A 26,402-nucleotide genomic window follows, 5' to 3' on the forward strand; every position below is an offset into this window, starting at 1 on the left:
TTCCATTGTCTTTTTCTACAGATACAGTTGATTTGATTCCTGTGTGTTCCATCTGGCGAGGACCATGTGTATAGTCGCCATTTATATTGTTGAAAAAAGGTATTTGCAATGAAGAAGTCATTGGTCTTTGAAAATTCTATCATGCGATCTGTGGCATTGTTTCTATCACCAAGGCCATATTTTCCAAATACCAGTCCTTTTTCTTTGTTTCCAGCTTTTGTTATTCTAATCACCAGCAATTATCAACATATCCTTTTTTTTTTTAATATCAATACATCTTGATTACGTGTTTGATCAAATTCAGATTGCGGAAGTTGGTAAATATACTCAGTTTCTTCATTTTGGCCCTAGTGGTTGATGTGTAAATTTGAATACTACTTGTATTAGCTGGTCTTCCTTGTAGGTGTATGGATATTATCCTATCACTGACAGTGTCCTTCTTCAGGGTGAATCTTGAAATGTTCTTTTTGACAATGAATGCTACACCATTCCTCTTCAATTTGTCATTCTCAGCATAGTAGGCCATATTATTTTCTGATTCAAATGACCAATACCAGTTCATTTTTGCTCACTAATGCCTAGGATATCTATGTTTATGCATTTCATTTTATTTTTGATGACTTACAATTTTCCTAGATTCACAGATATCTCAGTTGGATTTAATAAATCAGAAATAATTATTTAGTTTTATAAAAATACACAAATGTTACCATAATAGTTCAGATTATACAGACTATGCAAGCTACTTAGTGAAAAAGAGATGCCTTTGTAGATTAATTTTTGTAAAAGACATTAAATAGCAATTTTAACTTTCTCCCTGAGATTGTGCCAAAAAAGTAGTATTCATTATTTTCAGACCCTACGATGCTTTTTTTTTGGAAGAAAACACTTTATTAGCAATAAAAAAGAATCACTCCATAACTATAAAAGGTTTCATTCAGTGAAAAGATATAACCATTTTAAGTTCTAGGTACCTAAGAGAACAGTCTCAGATGTACTAAAAAAGAAAAAAAAAAAAAAAAGAGAGAGAGAGCGAGAGAACTGAGGACAATAGCCAAATACACAGAATGGGAGATTCCAACAGGCTGCTCTCAGTCAGGGCACCCAACAACAGAGGGATTTATACTCCTTTTAAGCATATGTAAAACATTTATAGAATCTGGCCTCATACTAGGACATAAAGCAAATCTCAACACATTTCAAATGACTGAAATCATACCAAGGATGTTCTCAGACATGCAAATGGCATAAAAAGTAGACTATTCCCATTTATTTGAACATAAGCATGTTGTTCTTGAGTGAAGAGAGAGTGGGAGGAAAGGCCTGATGATCTACTTCCAAAAATCTGCCAATGAAAACCCTATAGATCACAATGATCAATCCCAACTGACCATGGGAATGGCACAGCACCAGGTAGCATTTCATTCTGCGTGGGGTCACCATGAGTTGGGGGCTGACCTAACAGCAGCTAGTAACAACTCCATCTCAAGGTAAAGACAACCTTGATACTAAGACCTAGAATGGATAGTATGTGAAACAGAAATTAAAAGAAAAGTCTCAACCTTATTAGATGCAAAAGTCCCAGTTAAGGTATTGGTTACAGAACTGCAGCAACATGAAAAAGATAACTTAGCAAGTGCAAGTGGGGCTTATCCAAGAATGATAATGGTTTTAGAAAAATCAATGTAATTCACATCAACATATTAAAAAGAAAAAACTGAAGGAAAAGCATTTGTTAAAATTCAGGATTAAAAACTCTCAGCAAACTAGAAGGGCCCATCTGTAAGCTGGCAGGACATTTCTCCATTCTCTGCTCTTGGCCTCGTCTCCTGCATGTGGCTGCCTCTCCTCAACAGCCCACCTCCTTCTGGCTCCGTCTGCCTCCTGGTTCCAAGAACACTCCTGCAGTGTGATGGATGGCTTTTGTGTGGCCTTTCTTGTCATGGTCTTCTAACTCCCACCCACGTGACTGGGCAGGACTGTGCAGATAGGGCAATTGTGGCCCACCAAAGGGATTGGTCAGTTTTGTCATCCTGCTGGGATGTGAGTCATACCAGAGGTGGGAGAGAGACAACTGCACCACCACCAAGGAAGTACAGCCAGGAGCAGAGTGTGTATCCTTTGGACCCAGGAGACTGAGAGAGCGAGTGAGGCGTAACCTGAAGACAGCGAGATGTGGTGGCAGGAGAGACTGGCGGACTGTGCAGTGGGTTTCCCCAGCCCACAAAGCAAGAAAGCTGAATGCCTGGGGTGCCTCTAGGGACTTGTCGTTGTTGTGTGCCTTCGAGTTGATTCTGACTCATAGTGACCCTATAGGATAGAGGTGAACTGTCCAATAGGGCTCCCAAGGCTCTATTCTTTTAGGAAGCAGACTGCTACCTCTTCCTTCCACGAAATAGCTAGTGGGTTGAAACCAACCTTTTGGTTAGCAGCCAAGCACTTAACCACTGAGCCACCAGGAATACTCAAAGTGACCTGTACTTAGTACCTAGTGTTCAAACTGTGTGATTTAGCTGCTATTTGAAGAGGCCTTAACTAGAATAAACTCCCAGATAGTGTATCCATATGGTTTGAACTAATTTACACAAATTTAGCTGTTGATGGCTCTCACCCCTTTCTCTTCCCCATCTTGAGGACTGTGCTCTGCCCCATTGGGCAAAGCTCTTTCTTCAAGGCACGCTCCCCAGGAGGGGCCAGGAATGAGACTCTGAATTCTCCCATAAATGTGTTTTTCAGGATCAGTGAGTTCTGCTGTGGTTGTACACAGGATGCTTAACTATTCTCTCGATGCTATTTTACTCTCTCAGTATTGAAGATGAAAAGCTGGGTGTCATGCGGAGAACTTTCCCATTATAACTTATTCTTTCTTCTGGAAGCTCAGGTTTTCTTTTCCCTAGACAAACCCTGAAGCTTAGAGCTGCATTTTTATTTGTTCTCTGACACCAGGGCTTACCTGGTTGTGTGTTTTCTCACTAGGTTTGCAGGGAGTCTGGCATGCCGTTGCTGCGGCAGGTTCTCCTTCAGCTCCAGGAATTTTCTTCTACCGTTAGTTAATTAGTGCCTCTCATGCCATTTGTGCCATTATTTCCTCTGTATAGAATTCCCATTCACCCACATGTCAGGGCTCTGGATCATTTTACCAAGCCTCTTTTACCTTTTCTCTTATGATTTTATTCTACTTGTCTTTTGTGTTATAATGTATTAAAATCACTGCTCTTTTTTTAAATACGCAGGTTGCCCTAAATTGAGACAGGATGTGACTTTTAATACCTTCAGATAGATACTTCAGTTCTTGGATTTTAAGACAATATGTTTCAACATCAAGATTAGGATGGGACAGAAACTTAACTTCGCATGTAAGTAACAGAGAAAAAGTGCAAATTTTCAGGACAGATGAAGCGAGGCTGTGGCCTCGGACATCACCTCAGCTCTCAGTTCTGTCTGCAAAATAACAGATGTGGACCTTTGCTCTTTCTTCCCCTCCTGGTTCTTTGAGCTGCCAGTGCTGCTGCCTGGATCGAAGAGCCTCTCTGAAGGGTATGTCAGAGGCTTTACGTAGAGGTGGGGCCTGCTTTCAATTCTGATTTGCAAGTAAATATTCATTTTCGAAAGTTCATTCTATGAAAAAAAAAAAAAAAAAACTACGCACTTTCTTCCTTTACAGTAACATCGTTATTCAAATAAAGTTCTGACTACAGCACTCGGATCTCCGTTTTTTTATCTCTGACATCGCATCCTCACGCACAGCCTCCTGGGAACCAGGAGTGCAGCACCGACCTAGTGATGATGCTGTTTGAACTGGAGCCCACAGTAGCCACATGTCCCGGTTTTTGTTTCCTTGTCCAAGTTTATGTACACTCTGGGGTGGCCCAGCGCTCCCCCACCGCCATCACATGATATCACGCGGCTCTCTACCTCACTCACGGGCTGCTCAGCGATCAAGTCGATGGGAAAGTTCTCGTTTACCTCTTTTTGACGGCCTGCAAACCGGATTTGCCTATAATCTTTATCCTCATAAACCTGGCCGGTGTGCGTGATCTTCTCCCCAGTCGGCGAAGTCCGCACGCCGAAACACCTGGCGCCCTGGGGCAGGCTCAGCGCGGCCGCGCGATTGCGGCCCAGCAACCGGCAGAAGGTCACCGGCGCCGCCATGTTGCGCGGCTGACCCGATGCTTCTAAATTTTATGAGCATTTTGGAAAATAAAAGTTCACTCATAATGTAGATCTTTAAGTGAACCCTGGTGGTGCCATGGTTATGTGCTTGGCTATTAACCAAATGGTCCCAGATCGAACTCACCAATGGCTGTATAGGAGAAATATGAGGCAGTCTGCTTCCGTAAAGATTTCAGCCTTGGAAACCCTATGGGGCAGTTCTACTCTGTCCTATAGTGTATCTATGAGCTGGAAGCGACTTGATGGCAATGGGTTTAATTTGTTTGTTTTTTGGTAGGTCTTTAAGAGTAATCTCTGCTCTCCAAAGGTTTGGGTTTGATAAAATAGCATGCAGGTTGTTTTTATTGTTTGGTGGGTTGGTGTTAATCTGCCTGCTAATAGTTCAGCTCTGTGACCTGTATTTTCATAGGCCCCTAATTAGTTTCACTGTTATGGGGACATTAAGCCCAGCATTTTATACTTGCCTTATAATAAAATATTCAATAACCTTTGGCAAAAATTGAACAGAACAGCGCGCGCACACACACACGCATAAGCATATATACATGTACACACAAATTTAAGAAAGAAAGGAAAGAAAAGAACTTCCACTGTGTTGCTTTCTTTTTTGGAATGTTTTGAATTTTAGGAATTCTTTAATTGTTTTCAATTGTGTGAGGAAAGGATTCCCATGAGAATTTAAAAGACTCAAAAGCCCAGTTTTCATTAATCTGTTCAGTTTCTGCTTCTGTCAATCCTAAATGTTCAGATTATTGGATTAAATTTTTTTCTTTAAATTTGTTCTTGAGTATTGTAACTCAGCACTTGTTTTTTTAACTGGTGTTATTGGTTATTGCAGCAAGGTGTAGGCAAGAATCTATTAAAACGGAAACAGTAGTGGCAGCCACATCTGGAAGGGGCAGTCCAGAAACCCCTAGTGGACATGGCCCTGGCTATGTGCCACCTTCTTCCAGGTGGAGGCTTCCGGGGACCACTAATGTCATGCCTGGCTCCAGGCTTCTGTTACCTTAGTTTGTTCTTCTGCCCTGTACCCAGAGGATAAAACTGAAACTGTCAGCCTTTAAAGGGTTTAGGTAATAGGACATGGCAGTTTGTCATCTGGAACTAAAATATCTAGTGAATCAGAGTCAAAAACGATTATTAACATTAACTAAAAGGCATCCCTCTCCCTCCTCCTCAAGAATTCTCTTTCTCCTGTTGCTACTAAAGCTTGTTTTGAATGTTAGCTTCTAGGCCATAATAATTTTTGGAAGTCATAGTAGAGTCCATTCACACATTTCCGTGTTCTCAGTGCAAACGGAGGCCCAGGTAAGACTGGGAATTCAGGAATGGGAGAAATGGGGAGGGAAGATAAAAAAAAAAAAGAGCCTGGGAGATGTCCCCATCTGATTTTATACTGCATGTGTACTAAGGCTGTTCGGCCAACATTTAGAATCAACAGGCAGAGTTGTTTAAAGAGCCACACCCACTCGGAGAACACTGCAAGCTCTAGCACTCAGTGTGGAAGAATGTCAGCACTTCAGCCAGAAGGACAGAGGCCTTTTAATGAGTGCTGGTGAGCAGTCTCCCTGGTTCGCCCAAGGATTTCAGGATTGCAAAACAGCTGTGAGCAACCGGCATGCTTCCTGCTTACAGCTGACTCTGGAAATGGAAAGAACAGGGGAGCATTGCAAAGACCTGTTCAGCTTGTATGTCTGTTGGCCTAAATACATGCAACATGCAGGAAAATGCAATGTTCAGTGCTGACTGAAAATTGGCTGTTACATTCTTTTAATTTTTACTTGTCCAAATCAATAACCTTTAAAATACCATTTACATTTATTTTAAAATCAAATTTATGGTATTAAAGAATCAAATTGTCTTGTAAGTCTTGCTGTGAAAAAAATAGCTGTCTCACTCTTCTGCCTGTCCCCCCCTCCCCGCCATTTCCTGCCCCTCACAGGTAATAACTTTTATTCTTTTAAGCTGATACTTTTGGTCATATCACATGCTTATTGGGCTGATTTTTTTTATTGTACTTTAGATGAAGGTTTACAGAACAAATTAGTTTTTCATTAAACAGTTAATACACATATAGTTTTATGACATTGGTTAACAATCCCACAACATTTCAACACTCCCTTCTCAAACTTGGGTTCCCTATTACCAGCTTTCCTGTTCCCTCCTGCCTTCTAGTCCTTGCCCCAGCGCTGGTGTGCCTCTTTAGTCTCGTTCTCTTTTATGGGCCTGTTCAATCTTTGGCTGAAGGGTGAACTTCAGGAGTGACTTCATTACTGAGCCGAAAGTGTGTCCAGGAGCCATACTGTGAGGGCTTCTCCAGGTTCTGTCAGGCCAGCAAGTCTGGCCTTTCTTTTTGAGTTAGAATTTTGTTCTATATTTTTCTCCAGCTCTGTCTAGGACCCTCTATTGTGATCCCTGTCAGAGCAGGCAGTGGTGGTAGCCAGGTACCATCTAGTTGTACTGGGTTCAGTCTGCTGGAGGCCATGGTAGATGTGGTCCATTAGTCCTTTGGACTAATCTCTCACTTGTATCTTTAGTTTTCTTCATTCTTCCTTGATCCCGAAAGGGGTGAGACCAGTGGAGTGTCTGTCCTAGGTGGCTGCTCAAAGGCTTTTAAGACCGCAAACTCTACTCACCAAAGTAGAAGGTGAAGCATTTTCTTTATTAACTGTTATGCCAATTGAGCTAGATGTTCCCCAAGACCATGGTCCCCACAGCCCTCAGCCCAGCAGTTCAGTCCCTCAGGGAGTTTGGATGTGTCTATGGAGCTTCCATGACTTTACATTGTACAGGTAGTGCTGGCTTCCCCAGTATTGTTTACTATCTCACCCTTCACCACCATTACTACTTACTATTGTCTATTTAGTATTTTTCCATCCCCACCCCATCCCTTCCTTGTAACCATCAAAGATTGTTTCTTTTTGTATGTAAACCTTTTCATGAGGTCTCATACAATATTTGTCCTTTGTGATTGACTTATTTCACTCAGCATAATGCCCTCCAGATTTACCCATGTTATGAGATGCTTCACAGATTCATCGCTGTTCTTTGTCATTGGGTAATACTCCATTGTGTGTGTGTATCACAGTTATTTTTATCCATTCATTTGTTGCTGGGAATCTAGGTTTCTGTCTTTTTGCTATTGTGAACAGTGCTGCAATGAACCTGGGTGTGCGTATGTCTATCCATGTGACGACTCTTATTTCTGTAGGATATATTCCTAGGAGTGGGATTGCTGGATCATATGCTATTTCTAGCTTTCTAGGGAAGTGCCATATCATTTTCAAAATGGTCATATCATTTTCCATTCCCACCAGCAGTGCGTAAGAGTTCTAATTTCTCTGCAGCCTCTCCAGCATTTATTTCCTGTTTTTTTGATTCACGCCAGTAATTCTGGGGTGAGAAGATATTTCATTGTGGTTTTGATTTGCATTTCTAAAATGGCTAGTGATCACGAACATTTCCTCATGTGTCTGTTGGCTGCTTGAATGTCTTCTTTGGTGAAGAGTCTGTTAATTTCCTTTGCCCATTTTTTAACTGGATTATTGTATTTTTGTTGTAGAGGTGTTGGATTGTCTCGTAGACTTTAGAGATTAGACCTTTGCCTGATTCATAATAGCCAAAATTTTTTTCCCAGTCCGTAGGTTCTCTTTTTACTCTTGCTGAAGTCTTTTGAAGAGCATAAGTGTTTAATTTTTAGAATATCCCAGTTATCTAGCTTATCTTCTGGAGCTTGTGTGTTATTGGTTGTGGTTTATATCCTGTTAATGCTGTGTATTAGGGCCTCTAGTGTAGATCCTATTTTTCTTCTATGAGCTTCATAGTTTTTGGTTTTGTATTTAGGTCTTTGATCCATTTTGAGTTAGTTTTTGTACATGGTGTGAGGTATGGGTACTGTTTCATTTTTTTTACAGATGGACATCCAGTTTTGCCAGCACCATTTGTTAAAGAGACTATCTTTTTCCCATTTGATGGACTTAGTCCCCTTGTTGAAGATCAGGTGACCACAGGTGGATGGATTTACATCTGGGTTCTCAATTCTGTTCCATTGGTCAATGTATCTGTCATTATGCCAGTACCAGGCTGTTTTAACTACCATAGCTGTATAGTTGGTTCTGAGGTCTGGTAGTGTGAATCTTCCTACTTTTTTCTTCTTCTTCAGAAGTGCTTTACTTATCTGGGGCTTCTTCCCTTTCCATATAAAGTTAATAAGTTTTTCCATCTCGTTAAAGAATGTTGTTGGTATTTGGATCGGGATTGCATTATATTTGTAAATTGTTTTGTGTAGATTTGTCATTTTCACAATGTTGAGTACACCTATCAATGGACATAGTATATGTTTCCACTTATGTAGATTTCTTTTGGTTTCTTGTAGTAGTGTTTTGTAGTTTACTTTGTACTGTTCTTTTACATCCCTGGTTAGATTTATTCCTAAGTATTTTATTTTTTAGGGGCTATTATAAATGGGGTTGTTTTCCTGATTTCCTTTTCATCCTTCTCTTTTTTTTTGTATAGGAATCCAGCTGATTTTTGTATGTTTACTCTGTATCCAGCTAATGTGCTGAATCTTTCTATTAGTTCCAGTACTTGTCTCATGGAGTCTTTTGGGTTTTCTATGTATAGTATCATATCGTCTGCAAATAGGGACAGTTTAAGTTCTTCGTTACCAATTTGGATGCCCTTTATTTCTTTTTCTTGCCTTGTTTCTCTAGCTAGGACTTCCAGCACAATGTTAAATAGGAGTGGTGATAAAGGGCATCCTTGCCTTTATCCTGATCTCAAGGGGAACGTTTTCTGCGTCTCTCTATTAGGATGATGTTGGCCGTTGGTTTTGCGTAGATGCCCTTCATTATGTTGAGAAATTTCCCTTCTATACTATTTTATTAAGAGTTTTTATCAGGAATTGGTTTTGGACTTTGTCAAATTCCTTTTCTGTGTTGATTGAGATGATTTTGTGATTCTTTTCTTTCCTTTTATTTATGTGGTGTATTATGTTGATTGATTTTCTAATGTTGAACTTTCCTTGAATACCTAGTATGACTCCTACTTGGTCGTGGTGTATTATTTTTTGACCTTATGCTGAATTCTATTGGCTAGAATTTTGTTGAGAATTTTTGGATCTATATTCATGAAAGATATTGGTCTGTAATTTTCTTTTTTTGTGGTCTCTTTGCCTGGTTTGGTATTAGGGTTATGCTGCCTTCATAGAATGAATTTGGCAGTGTCACTTCCTTTTCTATGTTCTGAAATAGTTTGAGTAGTACTGGTGTAAACTTTTCTCTGAAAGTTTGGTAGAATTCTCCAGTGAAGGCATTTGGGCCAGGGCTTTTTTGTTGTTATTGTTGGGAGTTTTTTTTTTTTTAAATTACTTTTTCAACCTCTTCTCTTTTTATTGGTCTGTTCAGATTTTCAATATCACTTGTGTCAGTTTACATACATAGTGTGTTTCTAGAAATTTGCCTGTTACCTCTAGGTTTTCAAATTTCAAATTTTTCATAATATTCTGTTACGATCCTTTTTAGTTCAGTTGGGTCTGTTGTTATGTCTCTTATTTCATTCTTTATTTGGGTTATTTGCACCCTCTCCTGTTTTTGTTTTGTCAGTTTGGCCAGTGGTTTGTCGATTTTGTTGATTCTTTCAATGAACCAACTTTTGCTTTTGTTGATTCTATTGTTTTTCTAATCTTTGTTTCATTTATTTCTGCTCTGATCTTTATTATTTCTTTTCTTCTGGTGGCTGCAGGCTTCTTTTGCTGTTCTCTATTTGTTCATGCTATAGAGCTATTGTTTTGATTTTGACCCTTCTTTTTTGATGTGTACGTCTATTGCTATAAATTGACCTCTGAGGACTGCCTTTGCTGTGTCCCAAAGGTTTTAATATGATGTATTTTCATTCTTGTTTGATTCTAGAAATTTTTTGATTCCATCTCTGATTTCATCTATTACCCAGTGGTTTTTAAGCAGGGTGTTATTCAGTTTCCATGTAATCAATTTTTTTCCCCTTGCTCTTCCTGTTGTTAATTTCTACTTTGGTAGCATTGTGGTCAGAAAAGATACTTTGTATTATTTCAGTGTTTTGGATTTTGTTGGGGTTACTCTGTGGCCTAAGATGTGGTCTACTCTTGAGAATGTTCCATGTGCACTGGAAAAGAATATGTACTTTGCAGCTGTTGGGTGGAGTGTTCTCTATATGTGTATGAGGTCAAGTTGGCTGATTGTGCTCTTTAGCTCTTCTGTATATTTGTTGAGTTTCTTTCTAGATGTTCTGTCCTTTACCGAGAGTGGTATGTTGAAGTCTCCTACTATTATTGCAGAACTGTCAATTTCTCTTTTCAGTGCTGTTAGATTTTCTTTTATGTATTTTAGATCCTTATTGGGTGCATAGATGTTTATTATGGTTAAGTCTTCATAATGGATCATCCCTTTAATCACTATATAGTGCCCTTCTTTGTCTTTTATGATGGATATTGTGTTGAATTCTATTTCACTGGAGATTAGAATTGCTGCTCCTACTCTTTTTTGGTAGTCGTTTGCTTGATATATTTTTTCATCCTTTGATTTTTAATACATTTATGTCTTTGTTCTAAGATGTGCCTCTTGCAGACAGCATATTGATGGATCCTGTTTTTTTTTCCCCGTCCACGCTGTCACTCTGTCTCTATATGGGTGCATTTAGGCCATTTACATTCAATATAATTATTTATAGTTGTGAGTTCATTGCTGTCATTTTGTAGTGCTCTTTTTGGTGGTGCTAACATTTTCTTTGTTCCCCTTACTCTCCTGTGATCAGTTCCTTTTGTTTGTAGATTTCTTTTTCATCTGTTTTTTTTTTTTTTGTAGATTTTGTTTTTATTGAGACTTTATTTTTTTCTTCTTTATTTTGATGAGTAGGTTTGTTAACTTTCTGTGTTGTTACCTTGAAATATACCCTTATCTTCCTAGCTTTGAACCAGTCTATTATTACTTGGTATTGCCTTGCCTGCCTCTCCATTAGAAAGTTCTATACCTGCACCATTTATTCCCTCTTTTATTGTTCTGATGTTGTTGTCATTTACAGATTAACCTTTCTGTTTCCCTGTTGTAATTCTTTTGGGTGGTCCCTGAGAGTTCATTTCTTAGGTTGGTATCTGGTTGGTACAATCTTGCATACTAGATTCAGGATGTGGTCTGATGTTGTTTGTTTTGAGGACTCCCTTTAATAATTCTTATAAGTTTGGCTTGGTTTTTACATATTTCCCTTAGTTTTTGTGTAACTGGAAATGTCCTAAATTCACCATCATATTTGAACAAAAGTTTTGCAGGATATGTTATTTTTGGTTGGTGGTTTTTTTCTTTCAGGGTTTTATATAGGTCATGCCATTGCCTTCTTGCCTGCATGGTTTCAGCTGAATAATCAGAGATTAGTCTCATTTTTTCTCCTATGTATGTTACCTTTTTTTTTTTTTTTTCTTGAGCTCCTCTCAGGATTTTTTCTTTCTCTTTGGTTTTAGCGAGTGTGATTATGATATGCCTTGGTGATTTCTTTTGGGGTCTATCCTATATGGGGTTCGTTGAGCTTCCTGGATGGTCAGCTTTTCATCATTCATGATATTAGGGAAGGTTTCTGTCAGCAATTCTTTAGTGATCCTGTCTGTGTTTTCTGTTTTCTCCCCTAGTTCTGGAACTCTGATCACTCACCAATTATTGCTTTTGATTGTATCCCAAATACTTCTCAGGATTTCTGTGTTTTTCTTCATTCTTTTTTTCTGATTTTTTTCTCAGATTTGTGTCCAAGTGTTTGTCTTTGATTTCACTCATCCTGTCTTCTATCATTTGAAATCTGCTCCCCAGTCATTCTATGACATTGTCTATTTCTGAAATCTTGTTTATCTTTTGGATTTCTAATTGTTGTTTTCATGATTCCTAGTTGTGAATTTATTTTGGGTTTTTTTCCCTGTATTCTTCCATTTTTTTGGCTGTATTTTCCATGAATTTGCTTTTTCCATAAATTTATCTATTTTTTTTTCTCATTTTCTTCTGCTTTTTGCTTCAACTCCTGAATACCTCTGAATATGAGAGATTTGAATTCCATGTCAGGTAGTTCTAGTGCCTTTTCTTCTACTGGAAATCGCCTGGTGTTTTATTTTGGTTGCCTACGGGAACCATCCTATATATATATATATATATATTTTAATATGTTTTGATATTGTGTGCTGTCTTCAGGACATCAAGTAGTTATTTTCTTTGTTTATTGATTGTAGATCTATTTGTTTCATCTGGCTTTAAACAAAAGTTTGGTTATGTCTGAGCAGGTGGGCTGTGGCTTCTTTGTTGTTTGCTCATCTGTAGTCATGATACTTTTCACCTCCTTGTCCAAGGGGCAGGGCCAGTCACTCAGCTCTGGTGCAGTAGGGCAGGTCCAGCTGAAGAGGAGGGGCTAGGATGGGCTAGGTTGGTTTGTTTCTGGCACATACAAGGGCCAACAGGACGTGCCAGGAATCAGTGCTTGGCAGGTTCTGGTAGCATGCCTGTGCTCCTTGGGTGTGTGATGTTCAGTACTCAGCACAGGTAGACAGGAAAGAGGGGGAGAGGTTGTGATGTGTGGAGCTACTATGGGTTTGGGAAAGAGAAACAGAAGCCAAAAACAAACAAACAACAAAGGAAGAAAATAAAGAGTGCTAAGGGAGCTTGCTGTTCAGTGTTTATATTATTTGATCATGTAAATGTTAAGTATAGCTAAACCATGTAATATGAGTATTTTTCTTTTATTGCATATTTCATTTTTCCTCAAATTAATAATTGTCTTCTGTTTTTGGTTTGCTTAGGCTTTTATGTATTATTATTAACTCAGCCTAAAACTCTCCTTCAATTGTATAAACTTCCCCTCAATACATTAAAACTCATTAGCTAGTCTGTCAATTTTATCTTGTTTCAGAAATCTCTCCCAGAACCTTCTCACGTGCTTAAGCCCGGACTGATTGTTTTCTGGACCTGCTGTGCAGCAATTGTCTTCGCCTCTGCCCTACCATTGTGTAGAAGCTGCTATTTGTCCTCCAGTTCTTTTATTTGACAACAATAGAACCTCTGCTTCTTCACTCAGCAATGGCTGGCTGGAGTGAAGACTACATTTTTCAGTTTCATTTGCAGCTAAGTGAGGCCATGTGACTAACTTCTGGCCAATAGTATGTAAAAGAAAACAGTGTGGGATTTCTGGGAGGTGTCTTTAAAGCAGGGGTGGGCTCTTCTCCTTCCCTTTTTCCCTCCCTGAATTTTTGAATGTGCCTTGTGACTAGTTTTCCAGCAGCCATCTTATATCACAAGGAACCTTGGGAATGGAGGCCACAATGGTAGAGCAGAAGGATAATAGGAGCCTTGGTCCCTGAAGAGAGGAATTTCATATCAGCCCTAGAGAGATTACCCTCAGGCATTTACAGAAGAAAGAAATAAACTTCTTTTTGTTACAACACTGTTATTTTGGGCTTTCTATCATTTGCTGGAAACCCTAGTGGCATAGTGGTTAAGTGCTATGGCTGCTAACCAAAAGGTCAGCAGTTTGAATCCATCAGGTGCTCCTTGGAAACTCTATAGGGCAGTTCTACTCTGTCCCGTAACAACAACAACAAAAAAAAAAAAAACAGTGTCATCGAGTAGATTCTGACTCATAGACTCAGCAGCAATGGGTTTGGGTTCCTTTTTTGTTTGTTTATCATTTGCTGGGGCAAGTAATTCAAACTAATAGAAATAATCACTGTGGGAATTCTTTTTGTGTCTTATTTGTGTTATATCCCCTCTTTCTTAGAACTCATTTCATTTTCTTCTCTCCTTCCCCTTATTTCATGGAGCACATCCTCCAATATCTTTTTGAGAAGTGGTGAAGGAAAGTAAAATTTTTGAGATGTTATATGTCTGAAAATATCATTATTCTATTTGCACATTACAGTGATATTTTGGCTGGTTATAGAATTCAATTTAGGAGCACATTTTACCTCATAATTTTAAGGACATTTCTGTATTATTTTTCTACTTCCAATGTTGCCATTGAGAAGCCCTGTGCCATTCTGATTCTTGATCCTTTGAATGAAACTCAACCTTCCCCCCTCAGATTTTCTCTTTGTCTTCAATATTATGAAATTTCACAATGATGTGAAATTTAGTGTGAATCTACATCCATCATGTTAGGCGTGTGATGTAACTTTTCAATGTGAAAATTCATCCTTCAGTTGTGAGGAATTTTCTTGGATTTTATCTTTGTTTTAATTCTTATGTTTTTCTCTGTTGTCCTTTTCTAGGACATATTTTCTTAGGATGTTGGGGCTTCTGACCTGATTCTCTAATTTTCTATCTTTCATATTTTCCATTTATTCATTTATTGATCTTGATTTCTTTATATGTTTTTTTCTGTTTTCTTCCAAAACTTCTGTTGAGATTTTCCTTTATGCTGTAATATTTCTAAATAGTTGAGTTCTTTTTGTTTGTTCATTTGTTTTATTTTTTAACTTTTCCTCTTCTCTGCTTAATGGCAAGACCAATGACTCCTTCACTGCAAATACCTTTTTTTCAACAACATAAATGGTAAATGTACACATGGATGTAATACCAGATGTAATGCCAGATGTAATACACAAGAATCAAATCGACTACATCTGTGGAAAGAGATGATGGAAAAGCTCAATATCATCAGTCAGAAAAAGGCCAGGGGTCAACTATGGAACAGACCATCAATTGCTCATATGCAAGTTTAAGCTGATACCGAAGAAATTAGAACTAGTCCATGAGAAACAAAGCACAACCTTGAGTTGATCCCACCTGAATTTAGAGACCATCTCAAGAATAGATTTGACACATTGAACAGTAACGACAAAAGACCAGACGTGTTGTGGAATGATATCAAGGACATCATACATGAAGAAAGCAAAAAGTCATTTAAAAGACAGGAAAGAAAGAAAAGACAAAATGAATGTCAGAAGAGACTCCAGAAACTTGCTCTTGAATGCTGAGTAAGTAAAGTGAAAGGAAGTTAAACCATTTGTACCGCCTAAGAACTCCACAGTTAATAATAATGTGTCTGTATTGGCTCATCAATTGATAACAATGAAAGAAGGGAATGCAAGATGTTAATAGGAGAAACTGTGCAGTGGGGAGAGAGCGGGTCTATGGGAACTCTGTACTTTTTCCACAACTTTTCTGTAAGCCTAAAACTGTTCTAAAATGTAAATGCGTTAATGAATAAATAAATAAAAAGAAGGCAGTAGTAGGTTTGGGTGCCTGTGTTGACAATATTGGATGTACGTGATGATATCACATAAACAATCACACTCATTTATCACTCAAGGCAATGAGATGCCATGTGGTCCCTTTTGTTTGATTGTTAAGACAACGGAAATACCTGAAGTTGGAGCCCTCAGTTCAGTCTCTGCCCTCTTTGTCTCCGAGACATATTATGGTGCTATAAGAGTAAAAACAAATCATCTGCTTTGTCCCTGATCCATCTATTAAAACAAAACAACCTCACTGTGGGCTTCAAGCCACAGTCTTCCAAAGGGTTTGGCTGCCAGAGAAACTGCTTCCAGGACATCCTGGTGCAGAGGTGGCCACCAGCACATGACTGGCGTGGCATAGAGGCAGCCAGCCAGGCCAGAAAGGCCTGGTCCTTTCTCATTAGGGGAAGCTTTGTTCCTGTCCTCGCTTGCTCGGGAATCAGGCTGCCATTCGGGCAACATTCGCTTGGGCTGTGAATGGATTGCTTCAAAACATGACATTTGATGGAAGTCCTTCTTAATCCTTTGAATGGAATCTGAAATCTCTGAAAATAGAAGGAAAAGTGGTTTCTTTATTTACCTTTTAGGAATATCTTTGGGGGATTAAAAGGTTCCTGAAGATTGAGACTTTTTTTGTGGAAAAAATTAAACTCTCTGACAAGACTATGACATTTACAAAGCAATTTTGTTTAGTGGAAGACAGTTTACATTAGGGGAGGATGAGAAGGACAGGCATTAGGCTGTGGGGGAGGAAGAGCTGCTCTTTGAGAACAGGCTTTCACTCTGTAGTGGTCAGCGTTGAGACCATGTGGAAACTCTGGAAAAGAGCAGTTTCTCAAATGGGAGAATCCAATTATAATACATGTTTTATATTCCTTGATGGGCAATGTTAATTTTTATTTTGAGGATCCACAAGAACTATTCACAAAAATTAGTAATAAGAATATAAACATAAAAAAAGAAAGAAAAACCTTTTAGGGAACTTCATTCTTGGTTTAGGCTCAGACTTGTGAATTTTGCCTTTTTTTTTTTTTAAACCAGATTTTTAACCAGAATACTCATTTTGTGTGTGCCTTTCTTTGTGCCATCTCACCCTAGTTGACCCCTACTTCATACCTTGGCCTTGGAAGTTCCCCTTCATGAGCATCTTGGGGAAATTCTATCTTAACATACTGTTACTAAGACCTTAGACATATTTGAATGTAGTGCCTGTACCAGAGAGGACCCAAGGCCCAGAGAAGCTGAGTGATTTGCTCAAGGTCACACAGCAAGTTGGGGGCTGATCCAGCCTAATGCCTTGCTGTTCTAGCTCAGGACTCCTCACACCATGTGGGTTAAAGCCTGTCCGACCTTGTTAGATTGGCTTTCACCTCCTAGGGATGTAATAATGGCTACCGCTTACTGGGTATTTACTGTGTGTCAGGCTGACTTCAAAGTATTTTAAATGCATTCTCTCACTCAATCTTCAAAATAACTTTAGGAGATAGGTATATTATCCCCATTTTACTAATGAGAAATCAAAACAAAACCCATTGCCATCGAGTCGATTCTGACTCATAGTGCCCCACAGGGTTTCCAAGGCTGTAATTTTTATGGAAGCGGACTGCCACATCTTTCTCCTGTGGAGTGGCTGGAGGGTTTGAACTGTAAACCTTTTGGTTAGCAGCTGAGTACTTAACCACTGTGCTACCAGGGCTCCTTCTGATGGGAAAACTAGGCTCAATTGAAAGCGACGGAGTTAGATACAACTCAGTCTCACTATGGAGGCCATGGTCTTAATCACTCCACTACACTGTCTCTAGATAGTTAACATCTCTATGATAGGAACCTTCAAGTTGGAATAATAAATCAAAAAACCTTAACCAAAATGATATATCATCTGCAATATGCTGTGTTGCCAGTTAGGATATATTCTGAATTAGAATATCATTGTTTCCTGAATTACATTCTGGGTTTTAGGAGCCAGGAGATCCAGTGACCAGATATTATTCTCCCTTCTAATCTGACCCTATAGGACAGAGTAGAACTGCCTGATAGGGTTTCCAAGGAACTGCTTGCCATCGAGTTGATTCCAACTCATAGTGACCCTGTAGGACAGAGTAGAACTGCCCCATGGAGTTTCCAAGGAGTGCTTGGTGAATTCGAACTGCTGACCTGTTGGTTAGCAGCATAGCACTTAACCACTACACCACCAGGTTTTCCTTTAATCTGATAAAAGATAGACTATGAATATCATTAGCAAATTCTGCAAAATGCTGTCTGGTGTGTGGCCACAAGGTGACAGTAGTGAATAAACATACAAGCTCTACCACAAATCCAGTTCTTCCTGTTTTGAGTTACCGTGTTAGAAGTGTCCCCATGATTCTGATGTAATTCTTCCTGTAAAATCTTGCTCATTCAATGTTTATAGATTATTTTTATAGACTATACATCTATTAAAGACGTAGCTTTGATGAATTGTTTAGAAACCAAACTCATGCTTTTAAACTCTTAAAATACTAATATGTTTAAATCATTTTCAGGGTCATTCTCAGCTAAGTGGTCATAAGATCAAGACACTGAGAAAAGGTTGCTATTATGGGATATATTCAGGTCTCATTAGAAAAAATATATGATTTATATTTTACCTACTTTTTGAAAGAACTTGTGGCAGCTAACAGTATTAAAGCAACACAAAATAGTCTAGTTCAGAGGAAAACAATAAGAACCAGCAGCCTCAAGAGGCAGAGAAGCAGCCAGGCTAAGCATATACTGATGTGGACTGTGAGGTTCCTGTTAGCAGGGACAGGAGAAAACGTCCTGTAAATTCTTTAGCACCAATGAACACGTTCTACGGTAACTGTACTGAATCCAAACAGTGAGCCTATTTGAATCACCGGTCAGCGACTTTCTCCTTGAATGCCCTCCCTTCAGGAGTCATGGGTCATGCAGAGTTAGTCACACTCTGCATCCATATGACCAGCTTCGAGACTCCTGTCCACTATCTCCATGAGACCCTCCTTCTTGGATTTCCCATTGCTCTTTTTTGACCCCATCGTTTATCTTCGCCTTTATGTATGTGCTGTATATATTTTAAGTGTATAATATTCTATCATTTAACTGTTTTTCTGGTCTTTTCAGTGATACCATACGCTTTGTATCCTCCACAGTGTTTTGCAATAGCTTGCTGAGTTGCATTAATTAATTGGGGCTAGGAATACCCCAACCATGTCGTGGAGTTACAGAGGGTCCCAGAACATGGTACCCCACTGTGCAGGCCTCCACCCCTGGGGCCTGTTCCAGTGTGTAGTAACTCGAAACTCTGCTCCAGGCAGCGCTGTCATTATGCCATTGAAATAGCCTGAGCCTATTAGCCAAAACCTTGGGCTTTGTCTCCAAGTTGCCCTCCGCCCCTCAGCCAGATCAGATGGCATGTGGGCACATTCCTCTGGAGACACCTGCTGGTCTAACACCACCCTAGCGAATATTCAACGGTGGCTATTGTTTCACATGGATGGAATGAAACAATTACCAAAGGAAGCTGGGAGTCATGGAACTCCAGAGCTAGAATGGATCTTGGAGACCATGGAGAACTTAATGAGTTGTTGAATGAATGAACAATGATTCTAATAAAATATTCTAATTTTACACATGAAAACCCTGAAGCTTAGAGAGGTCAAGTGGTTTGCCCAAAGTCATACTGGAAAATAATGATAGAGTCAGAATTAGAGCTGAGAACGCCTCAGTTGTGGTTCATGCAAGTAGACTTCAGTTACAGCAGCAATAGCTCATTTAAGTGTTTCACTTGTCAGATGTCAATGTGGACATTGCTAAAGACAGAGGAGATGCCACAATCTCCGAGGACTCTTCCAGACTGGCTATAAAGAGCCTCTGTGTATATATATACACATGCAGAGAGAGAAAGACATTTACCTCAAAGAAATGGCTCATCTGGTTGTAGAAGCTGGCAAGTCCCAAGTCCATGGATCAGGCAACAACCTTCTCCTGACTCACGGAGCTGCAGGGGCTGACAAACAGATCAGACAGCAGGCTGCTGGCTCACAGGCTGCAGAAGCTGATGAACCCCAAGATTGGCAGGTAAGCTAGCAGGCCCCAGGCTCAAAGCCTGCAGAGGCTGATGAATCCCAAGATCTGCAGTTAAGCAGCTAGTTCAAGTCCCAAGAACCAGAGGTCAGATGATGATGAATCAGACGGAGGATCCAGAGCAAAAGCCTTGCTGAAACATCCATATTATACACTGGAGGCAGGCCACACACCCAAGGAAACTCCCTTTCATAGCAGATCTCATCCTGGAACTGATCACATCATTACGTAACTGCCAAATTACGTCATTATACAACTGCCAAACTACCTCATAACTGCCAAACTGCTGAGAATCATGGCCAGTCAAGTTGACACAGACAAGTTGACATACAACCTTGGCTATCACAGTAAAAAAAAAAACAGTGACCCCTTATAATTCCCCAAGCCTCCCGTAAAATCTCCGCAGAACTCATTCCTCAGGTTTAAAGCTGGGATTCACAGAATGGGCAGCGAGTACTCCTGCCAGTCATGGTGGTATGCCATGGAACATAACAAAGCCACGGGACAAACATGACATATATTCTTTGAGCATTAATTTTATTTGAATGTATCCCAGAAGAGATTTAAAAAAATTGACTATTAAAACTTTTTTTTATTCTTAAATAGAACATCATATATATTATTACCACCCACCCGTTGCCATCAAGTCAATCCCGACTCATAGTAACCCTATAGGACAGAGTAGAACTGCTCCATAGTGTTTCCAAGGAGTGGCTGGTGGGTTCGAATTGCCAACATTTTGGTTAGCAGCTCTTAACCACTGTGCCACCAGAGCTTCATACATATTATAGGGTTTGTTCCATCAACAAATATTTATTGAGTGCCGTTTTTTGTGCAAGGTATGAGCTCTGGTCCTTCTGGTGCTTACATCCTAGTGCGGGATGTAAAAACAAATCAACAGCAGGTGGGGACAGGTGCTGGGAAGAAAACTAAAGCTAGGAGAGGGACTGTGTGAGTTTATAGGAGTGGCCGCGTCATAGTATCAGAAATGTCGGTTAGGAAGCCCCTGTGGGAGGATGACATTTGAGCCAAGACCTAGATGAAGAGGGGGAGCATGTGGATGGACATCTGGGAGAGCAGGTACATTCTTCATTAATTTTAAGAATAAAACTTAGAATTTCAAGGTATTCTGACTTGGGTTGCCACTTTGGGATCCTTTGGCTCTTCTCCCCTAACTGCTTGGGATGCACTTTTACTGGAAAATGTTTTGTGGAAAATGTTTTATCCAAGCATTGCACTCTTTCATTGGAAGGCAAATAAATTAGCCTTTGAAGATGATTGAGGGTTTGGAGAAGGGTCACAAGGCAGTTGGACCTTCATAGTTGAGGGAAGGTCTGTATGACAAGCCACTGGAGCAGATGGCAAGACTGGGGCTCGCCAAGGACAGCTGGAGTCTTGGAATGCCAGGAATCTCTCTAGTCCCCTGAGCACTGGGGCAGGAGGTAGAGGAGCCCAGAAGATGAAGGTAGTCTGAGAGGGAGAAGTGCTTTCTCCCTCACTTGAAATGCTGCCTTTTTCTCCATTTATTTATCTCAAGTCGAGCCACCCTGTCTCTAAGATGTCCTGCCCACGTATTTCAGCTTGTTTTGGTCTCTTCCATGCCTGAATGTACAGAACTCACAGTCACTGAACTCAGAGTTGTAGTGTGCACTTTAACACTGAATTATTTTCTAATTATTGCACTAGCATTTTGCTTTGCATCCTCAAATAGACCCAGAGCTCATTCAGTGTAGGTACGTAATTCTATTTTTATACTGCTTATACACAATATTTTTTGATTGATTAAATGATAGGTGGAGTCCCTGGTGGTGCAATTGGTTAATGAGCTTGGTTGCTAGCCAAAAGGTTAGAGGTTCAAGTCTACCCAGAGGTGCCTTGGAAGAAAGGTCTGGTGATCTACTAATAAATCAGCCATTGAAAATCCTATGGGTCACATTTCCACTCTGAAACATATGGGATCGCCATGAATCAGATTTGACTTGATGATAACCAGTTTGGTTTTTTGGTAATTGTTCGGTGAATGAATATAAAGGAATCCAAAACCAACCAACAAACCAACAAAACAAAAATACTTCTTATTTACTTGGTAAGTTTGTTTTGGACCAGTTCACCACTGGTACCTGGAATTTGGATCATCCAGAGGGAAAGTGTTTGGGAGTGGAAAAATCAGTGCTGGGAATGAGGGAGAGAAGCTGTAGGCAGAGACTGTGATAACGATATAAGAAGAATTTCCTGAATAGGCCAACTCGGTGGCTGCGGAAAAAGTGGATAGTCAGACTAATAAGTGGAGATTGGAATGCTGTTTGGAACTTGATGGGAGGGAAAGATACAAAATAAGGGAAATCTTGACACCATAAGGAAAAGTATCCCCACCCCTCTTCATTAGAACCAGAGGCAGGGAAATGCAAACCAGATAGCCAGGATTAGCTAGAGAATTAGCTAGATGAATTCTGAGAATTCATCTCTTTGGGAATAGCTTCAAATAAAGAAAATTTGGGGCGGTAGAGGGAGGAAGAGGGAAAAAAAGGTCAAGATGATGATTGATGAGACAAATAGCATAGGAAAATATGAACGTTTCTTGTGCAATCTTCTGCTGGCATGAAGACAACTGAAATAGATCTTTTAGTAAGGGAGGAAGTGATGTGGAAGCCAATGTGGCTAACCTACACTAGTTGGCCCATCCCAGATGAAAAACTACAGAGAGACAAGGTATGAAAGTCTGTTGAGCTGTACACTGTTTACAACCACAGGAAACGGGTGCAGACTCTGGATTTTAGTCTTTTATTGCATATAGTAAAGGAGCCCTGGTGGTGCAGTGGTTAAAGCCCTTGGCTGCTAACTGAAAGGTTGTGGTTCAAATCCATCAGCCACTCTGCAGGAGAAAGATGTGGCAGTCTGCTTTCATGAAGATTTACAGCCTTGGAAACCTATGGGACAGTTTTACTTGGAATTGACTTGATAGAAGTGGGGTTTGGGGATTGCATATAGAAAAACAAAAATAAGGTAAAACCACCCTTCCTGCTCTAAAATTGCATGGTCCTCAGTATCTCCTGAATAAATTCAGTTATTGAATTCAGGATGTGTTTTTCTTGTTGTTGTTGTTAGGTGCCATTGAGTCAGTTCTGACTCATACCAACAGTATGAACAACAGAACGAAACACTGTTTTTCTTAATATGTAGTGAACTCCTTGGAATCAGGCACTTCTTGTGTGTTGGGTGTGTAGTAAACCACTGTTGATGAATATTCTACTTTTAGGAAATATTGTTCATAGCTGATGGATCTTTCACTCTGAGGTCAAACTGCTGTTTGTGGTGGAAGGATGTGAAAAAGAAGGTAAATGGCTTAAGTTTATCTCCAGATATCACACTGAGTTGAATAGTGGCAAAATATACCAAAACAAAGTCAGACAAATAATGATCAGAGATTTAACAAAAAAGATCTTTTTTTATATAGTTTTTCTTAATTGTGCTTTAAGTGAAAGTTTACAAGTCAAGTCAGTTTCTTATACAAAAACTTATAGACTCCTTGCTATGTACTCTTAGCTGCTCTCCCCCTAATGAGACAGCACACTCCTCCCCTCCACCCTGTATTCCCAGTGTCCATTCATCCAGATCCTGTCCCCCTCTGCCTTCACATCTCGCCTCCAGACAGGAGTTGCCCACATAGTCTCGTGTGTCTACTTGAGCCAAGAAATTCACTCCTCTTCAGTATCGTTTTCTGTCTTATCGTCCAGACCGATCCCTGTCTGAAGAGTTGGCTCCGGGAATGGTTCCAGTCTTGGGCTAGCAAAGGGTCCAGGGACCTTGACCTCTGCGGGCCCTCTAGTCTCAGCCAGACAATTAAGTCTGGTCTTTTTATAAGAATTTGAGGTCTGCATCCCACTGTTCTCCCGCTCCATCCGGGATTCTCTGTTGTGTTCTCTGTCAGGGCAGTCATCGGTTGTAGCCAGGCACCATCTAGTTCCTCCAGTCTCAGGCTGATGCAGTCTCTGGTTTATGTGACGCTGTCTGCCTCTTGGGCTCATATTTACCTTGTATATTTGGTGCTCTTCATTCTACTTTGCTCCAGGTGAGTTGAGACCAATTGATGCACCTTAAATGGCTGCTAAGACCCTAGACACCGCTCACCAAAGTGGGATGCAGAACGTTTTCGAAATATATTTGGTTATGCCAATTGACCTAGATGTCCCCTGAAACCATGGTCCCCAGACCCCTGCCCCTGCTACTCTGGCCTTTGAAGTGTCCAGTTGTGTTCAGGAAACTTCTCTGCTTTTGGTTTAGTCCAGTTGTGCTGACCTCTCCTGTATTGTGTGTTGTCTTTCCCTTCACCTGAAATAGTTCACCTAAAATATCTAATTAGTGAATATGCCTCTCCCTCCCTACCCACCCTCGTAACCATCAAAGAATATTTTCTTCTGTGTTTAAACTTTTTCTTGAGTTCTTACACTAGTGGTCTCATACAATATTTTTCCTTTTGCAACTGACTAATTTCACTCAGCATAATGCCTTCTAGATTCCTCCATGTTACGAGGTGTTTCACAGATTCATTGTTGTTCTTAACCATTGCGTAGTATTCCATTGTGTGCATATCCCATAATTTACTATCCATTCATCCATTGATGGACACCTTGGTTGCTTCCATCTTTTTGCTATTGTAAACAGTGCTGCAATGAACATGGGTGTGCATATATTTGTTTGTGTGAAGGCTCCTATTTCTCTAAGATACATTCCCCAAGGAGTGGAATTGCCAGTTCTATTTCTAGCTTTTTAAGGAAGCACCAAATTGATTTCCAGAGTGATTGTACCATTTTACGTTCCCACCAGGGGTGTGTAAGTGTTCCAGTCTCTCTACAAACTCTACAACATTTATTATTTTGTGTTTTTTTGATTAATGCCAGTGTTGTTGGGGTGAGATCCTATCTCATTGTAGTTTTGATTTGCATTTCTCTAACGGCTAATGATTGTGAGCATTTTCTCATGCACCTGTTAGCTGCCCGAATGTCTTTTTTTGGTGAGTGCCTGTTCATGTCCTTTGCCTAGTTTTTAACTGGGTTATTTGTCTTTTTGTTGTTGAGTTTTTGCAGTATCATGTAGATTTTAGAAATCAGGTGCTGATTGGAATTGTTGTAGCCGAAAACTTTTTCCCAGTCTGTAGGTAATCTTTTTACTCTTTTCGTGAAGTCTTTGGATGAGCATAGGTGTTTGATTTTTAGGAGCTCCAGGTTATCTAGTTTCTCTTCTGGTGTTTGTGCATTGTTAGTAATGTTTTGTATACTGTTTATGCCATGTATTAGGTCTCCTAGCATTGTCCCTATTTTTTCTGCCATGATCTTTATCATTTTAGATCTTATATTTATGTCCTTGATACATTTTCATTTAGTTTTTGTGCATGGCATGAGGTATGGGTCTTGTTTCACCTTTTTGCAGATGGATACCCAGTTATGTCAGCAGCATTTGTTAAAGAGGCTGTCTTTTCCCCATTTAACAGACTTCAGGCCTTTGTCAAGTATCAACTGCTCATATGTGGGTGAATTTATGTCTGGCTTCTCAATTCTGTTCCATTGGTTTATGTATCTGTTGTACCAGTATCAGGCTGTTTTGACTACTGTGGCAGTATGATATGTTCTAAAATCAGGTAGTGTGAGACCTCCCACTTCGTTCTTCTTTTTCAGTAGTGCTTTACTTACCTAGTGCCTCTTTCCCTTCCATATGAAGTTGGTGATTTGCTTCTCCATCTCATGAAAAACGTCATTGGTATTTGGATCAGGATTGCCTTGTATCTATAGATTGCTTTGGGTAGAATAGACATTTTCACAATGTTGAGTCTTCCTATCCATGAGCAAGGTAGGCTTTTCCACTTATGTAGGTCTCTTTCGGTTTCTTGCAGTAGTGTCATGTAGTTTTCTTTATATGTGTCTTACATCTCTGGTTAGATTTATCCCTAAGCGTTTTATCTTCTTGGGGGCTACTGTCAATGGTATTGATTTGGTGATTTCTTCTTTGACGTTCTCTTTGTTGATGTATAGGAATCCAACTGATATTTGTATATTTAACTTATATCCTGATACTCTGCTGAACTCTTCTATTAGTTTCAGTCATTTTCATGGGATTCTTTAGGGTTTTCTGTGTATAAGATCATGTCATCTGCACATAGAGATAATTTTACTTCTTCCTTGCCAATTTGGATGCCATTTATTTCTTTATCTAGCCTAATTATTCTACTGAGGACCTCCAACACAATGTTGAATAAGAGTGGTGATAAAGGGCATCCTTGTCTCGTTCCCGTCCTCAAGGGGAATGCTTTCAGACTCTCTGCATTTAGGATGATGTTGGCTGTTGGCTTTGTATAAATGCCCTTTACTATGAAGAGGAATTTTCCTTCTATTCCTATTTTGCGCAGAGTTTTTATCATGAGTGGGTGTTGGACTTTATCAAATGATTTTTCTGTATCAATTGACAGGATCACGTGGTTCTTGTCTTTTGTTTTATTTATATGCTGGTTTACACTGATTGTTTTTATAGTGTTGAACCATCCCTGCATAAAAAAAAAATTTTTTTTTTTTATGCATACCTGGTACGAATCGCACTTGGGCATGGTGCATTATTTTTTTGATATGTTGTTGAATTCTGTTGGCTAGAATTTTGTTGAGGATTTTTGCGTCTAAGTTCATGAGGGATATAAGTCTGTAATTTTCTTGTGGTGTCTTTACCTGGTTTTGGTATCAGGGAAGTGCTGGCTTCATAGAATGAGTTTGGGAGTATTCCATCCTTTTCTATGCTCTGAAATACCTTTAGTAGTAGTGGTGTTAACTCTTCCCTGAAAGTTTGGTAGAACTCTGCAGTGAAGCCATCAGGGCCAGGGCTTTTTTTTTGTTAGGAGTTTTTAAATTACTTTTTCAACCTTTTCTTT

General features: G+C 39.7%; 1 protein-coding gene across 1 annotated transcript; it reads right to left on the bottom strand.

The window, feature by feature from the left end:
- Window positions 1-3,735: 3,735 nt before the first annotated feature.
- LOC126074873 (NADH dehydrogenase [ubiquinone] iron-sulfur protein 6, mitochondrial-like) lies at window positions 3,736-4,152 on the bottom strand. The gene has a single exon (XM_049881686.1). It carries the CDS (start codon window positions 4,150-4,152, stop codon window positions 3,778-3,780), a length of 375 nt encoding a protein of 124 aa, XP_049737643.1. The 3' UTR covers window positions 3,736-3,777.
- Window positions 4,153-26,402: the final 22,250 nt, after the last annotated feature.

Source organism: Elephas maximus, chromosome 4 (genome assembly GCF_024166365.1).
Source record: "Elephas maximus indicus isolate mEleMax1 chromosome 4, mEleMax1 primary haplotype, whole genome shotgun sequence".
Classification (NCBI taxonomy): Eukaryota; Metazoa; Chordata; class Mammalia; order Proboscidea; family Elephantidae; genus Elephas; species Elephas maximus.

Excerpts from the sequence above, each read along its gene's own strand:
- LOC126074873 (XM_049881686.1), bottom strand. The coding sequence starts at position 4,152 with ATGGCGGCGCCGGTGACCTTCTGCCGGTTGCTGGGCCGCAATCGCGCG.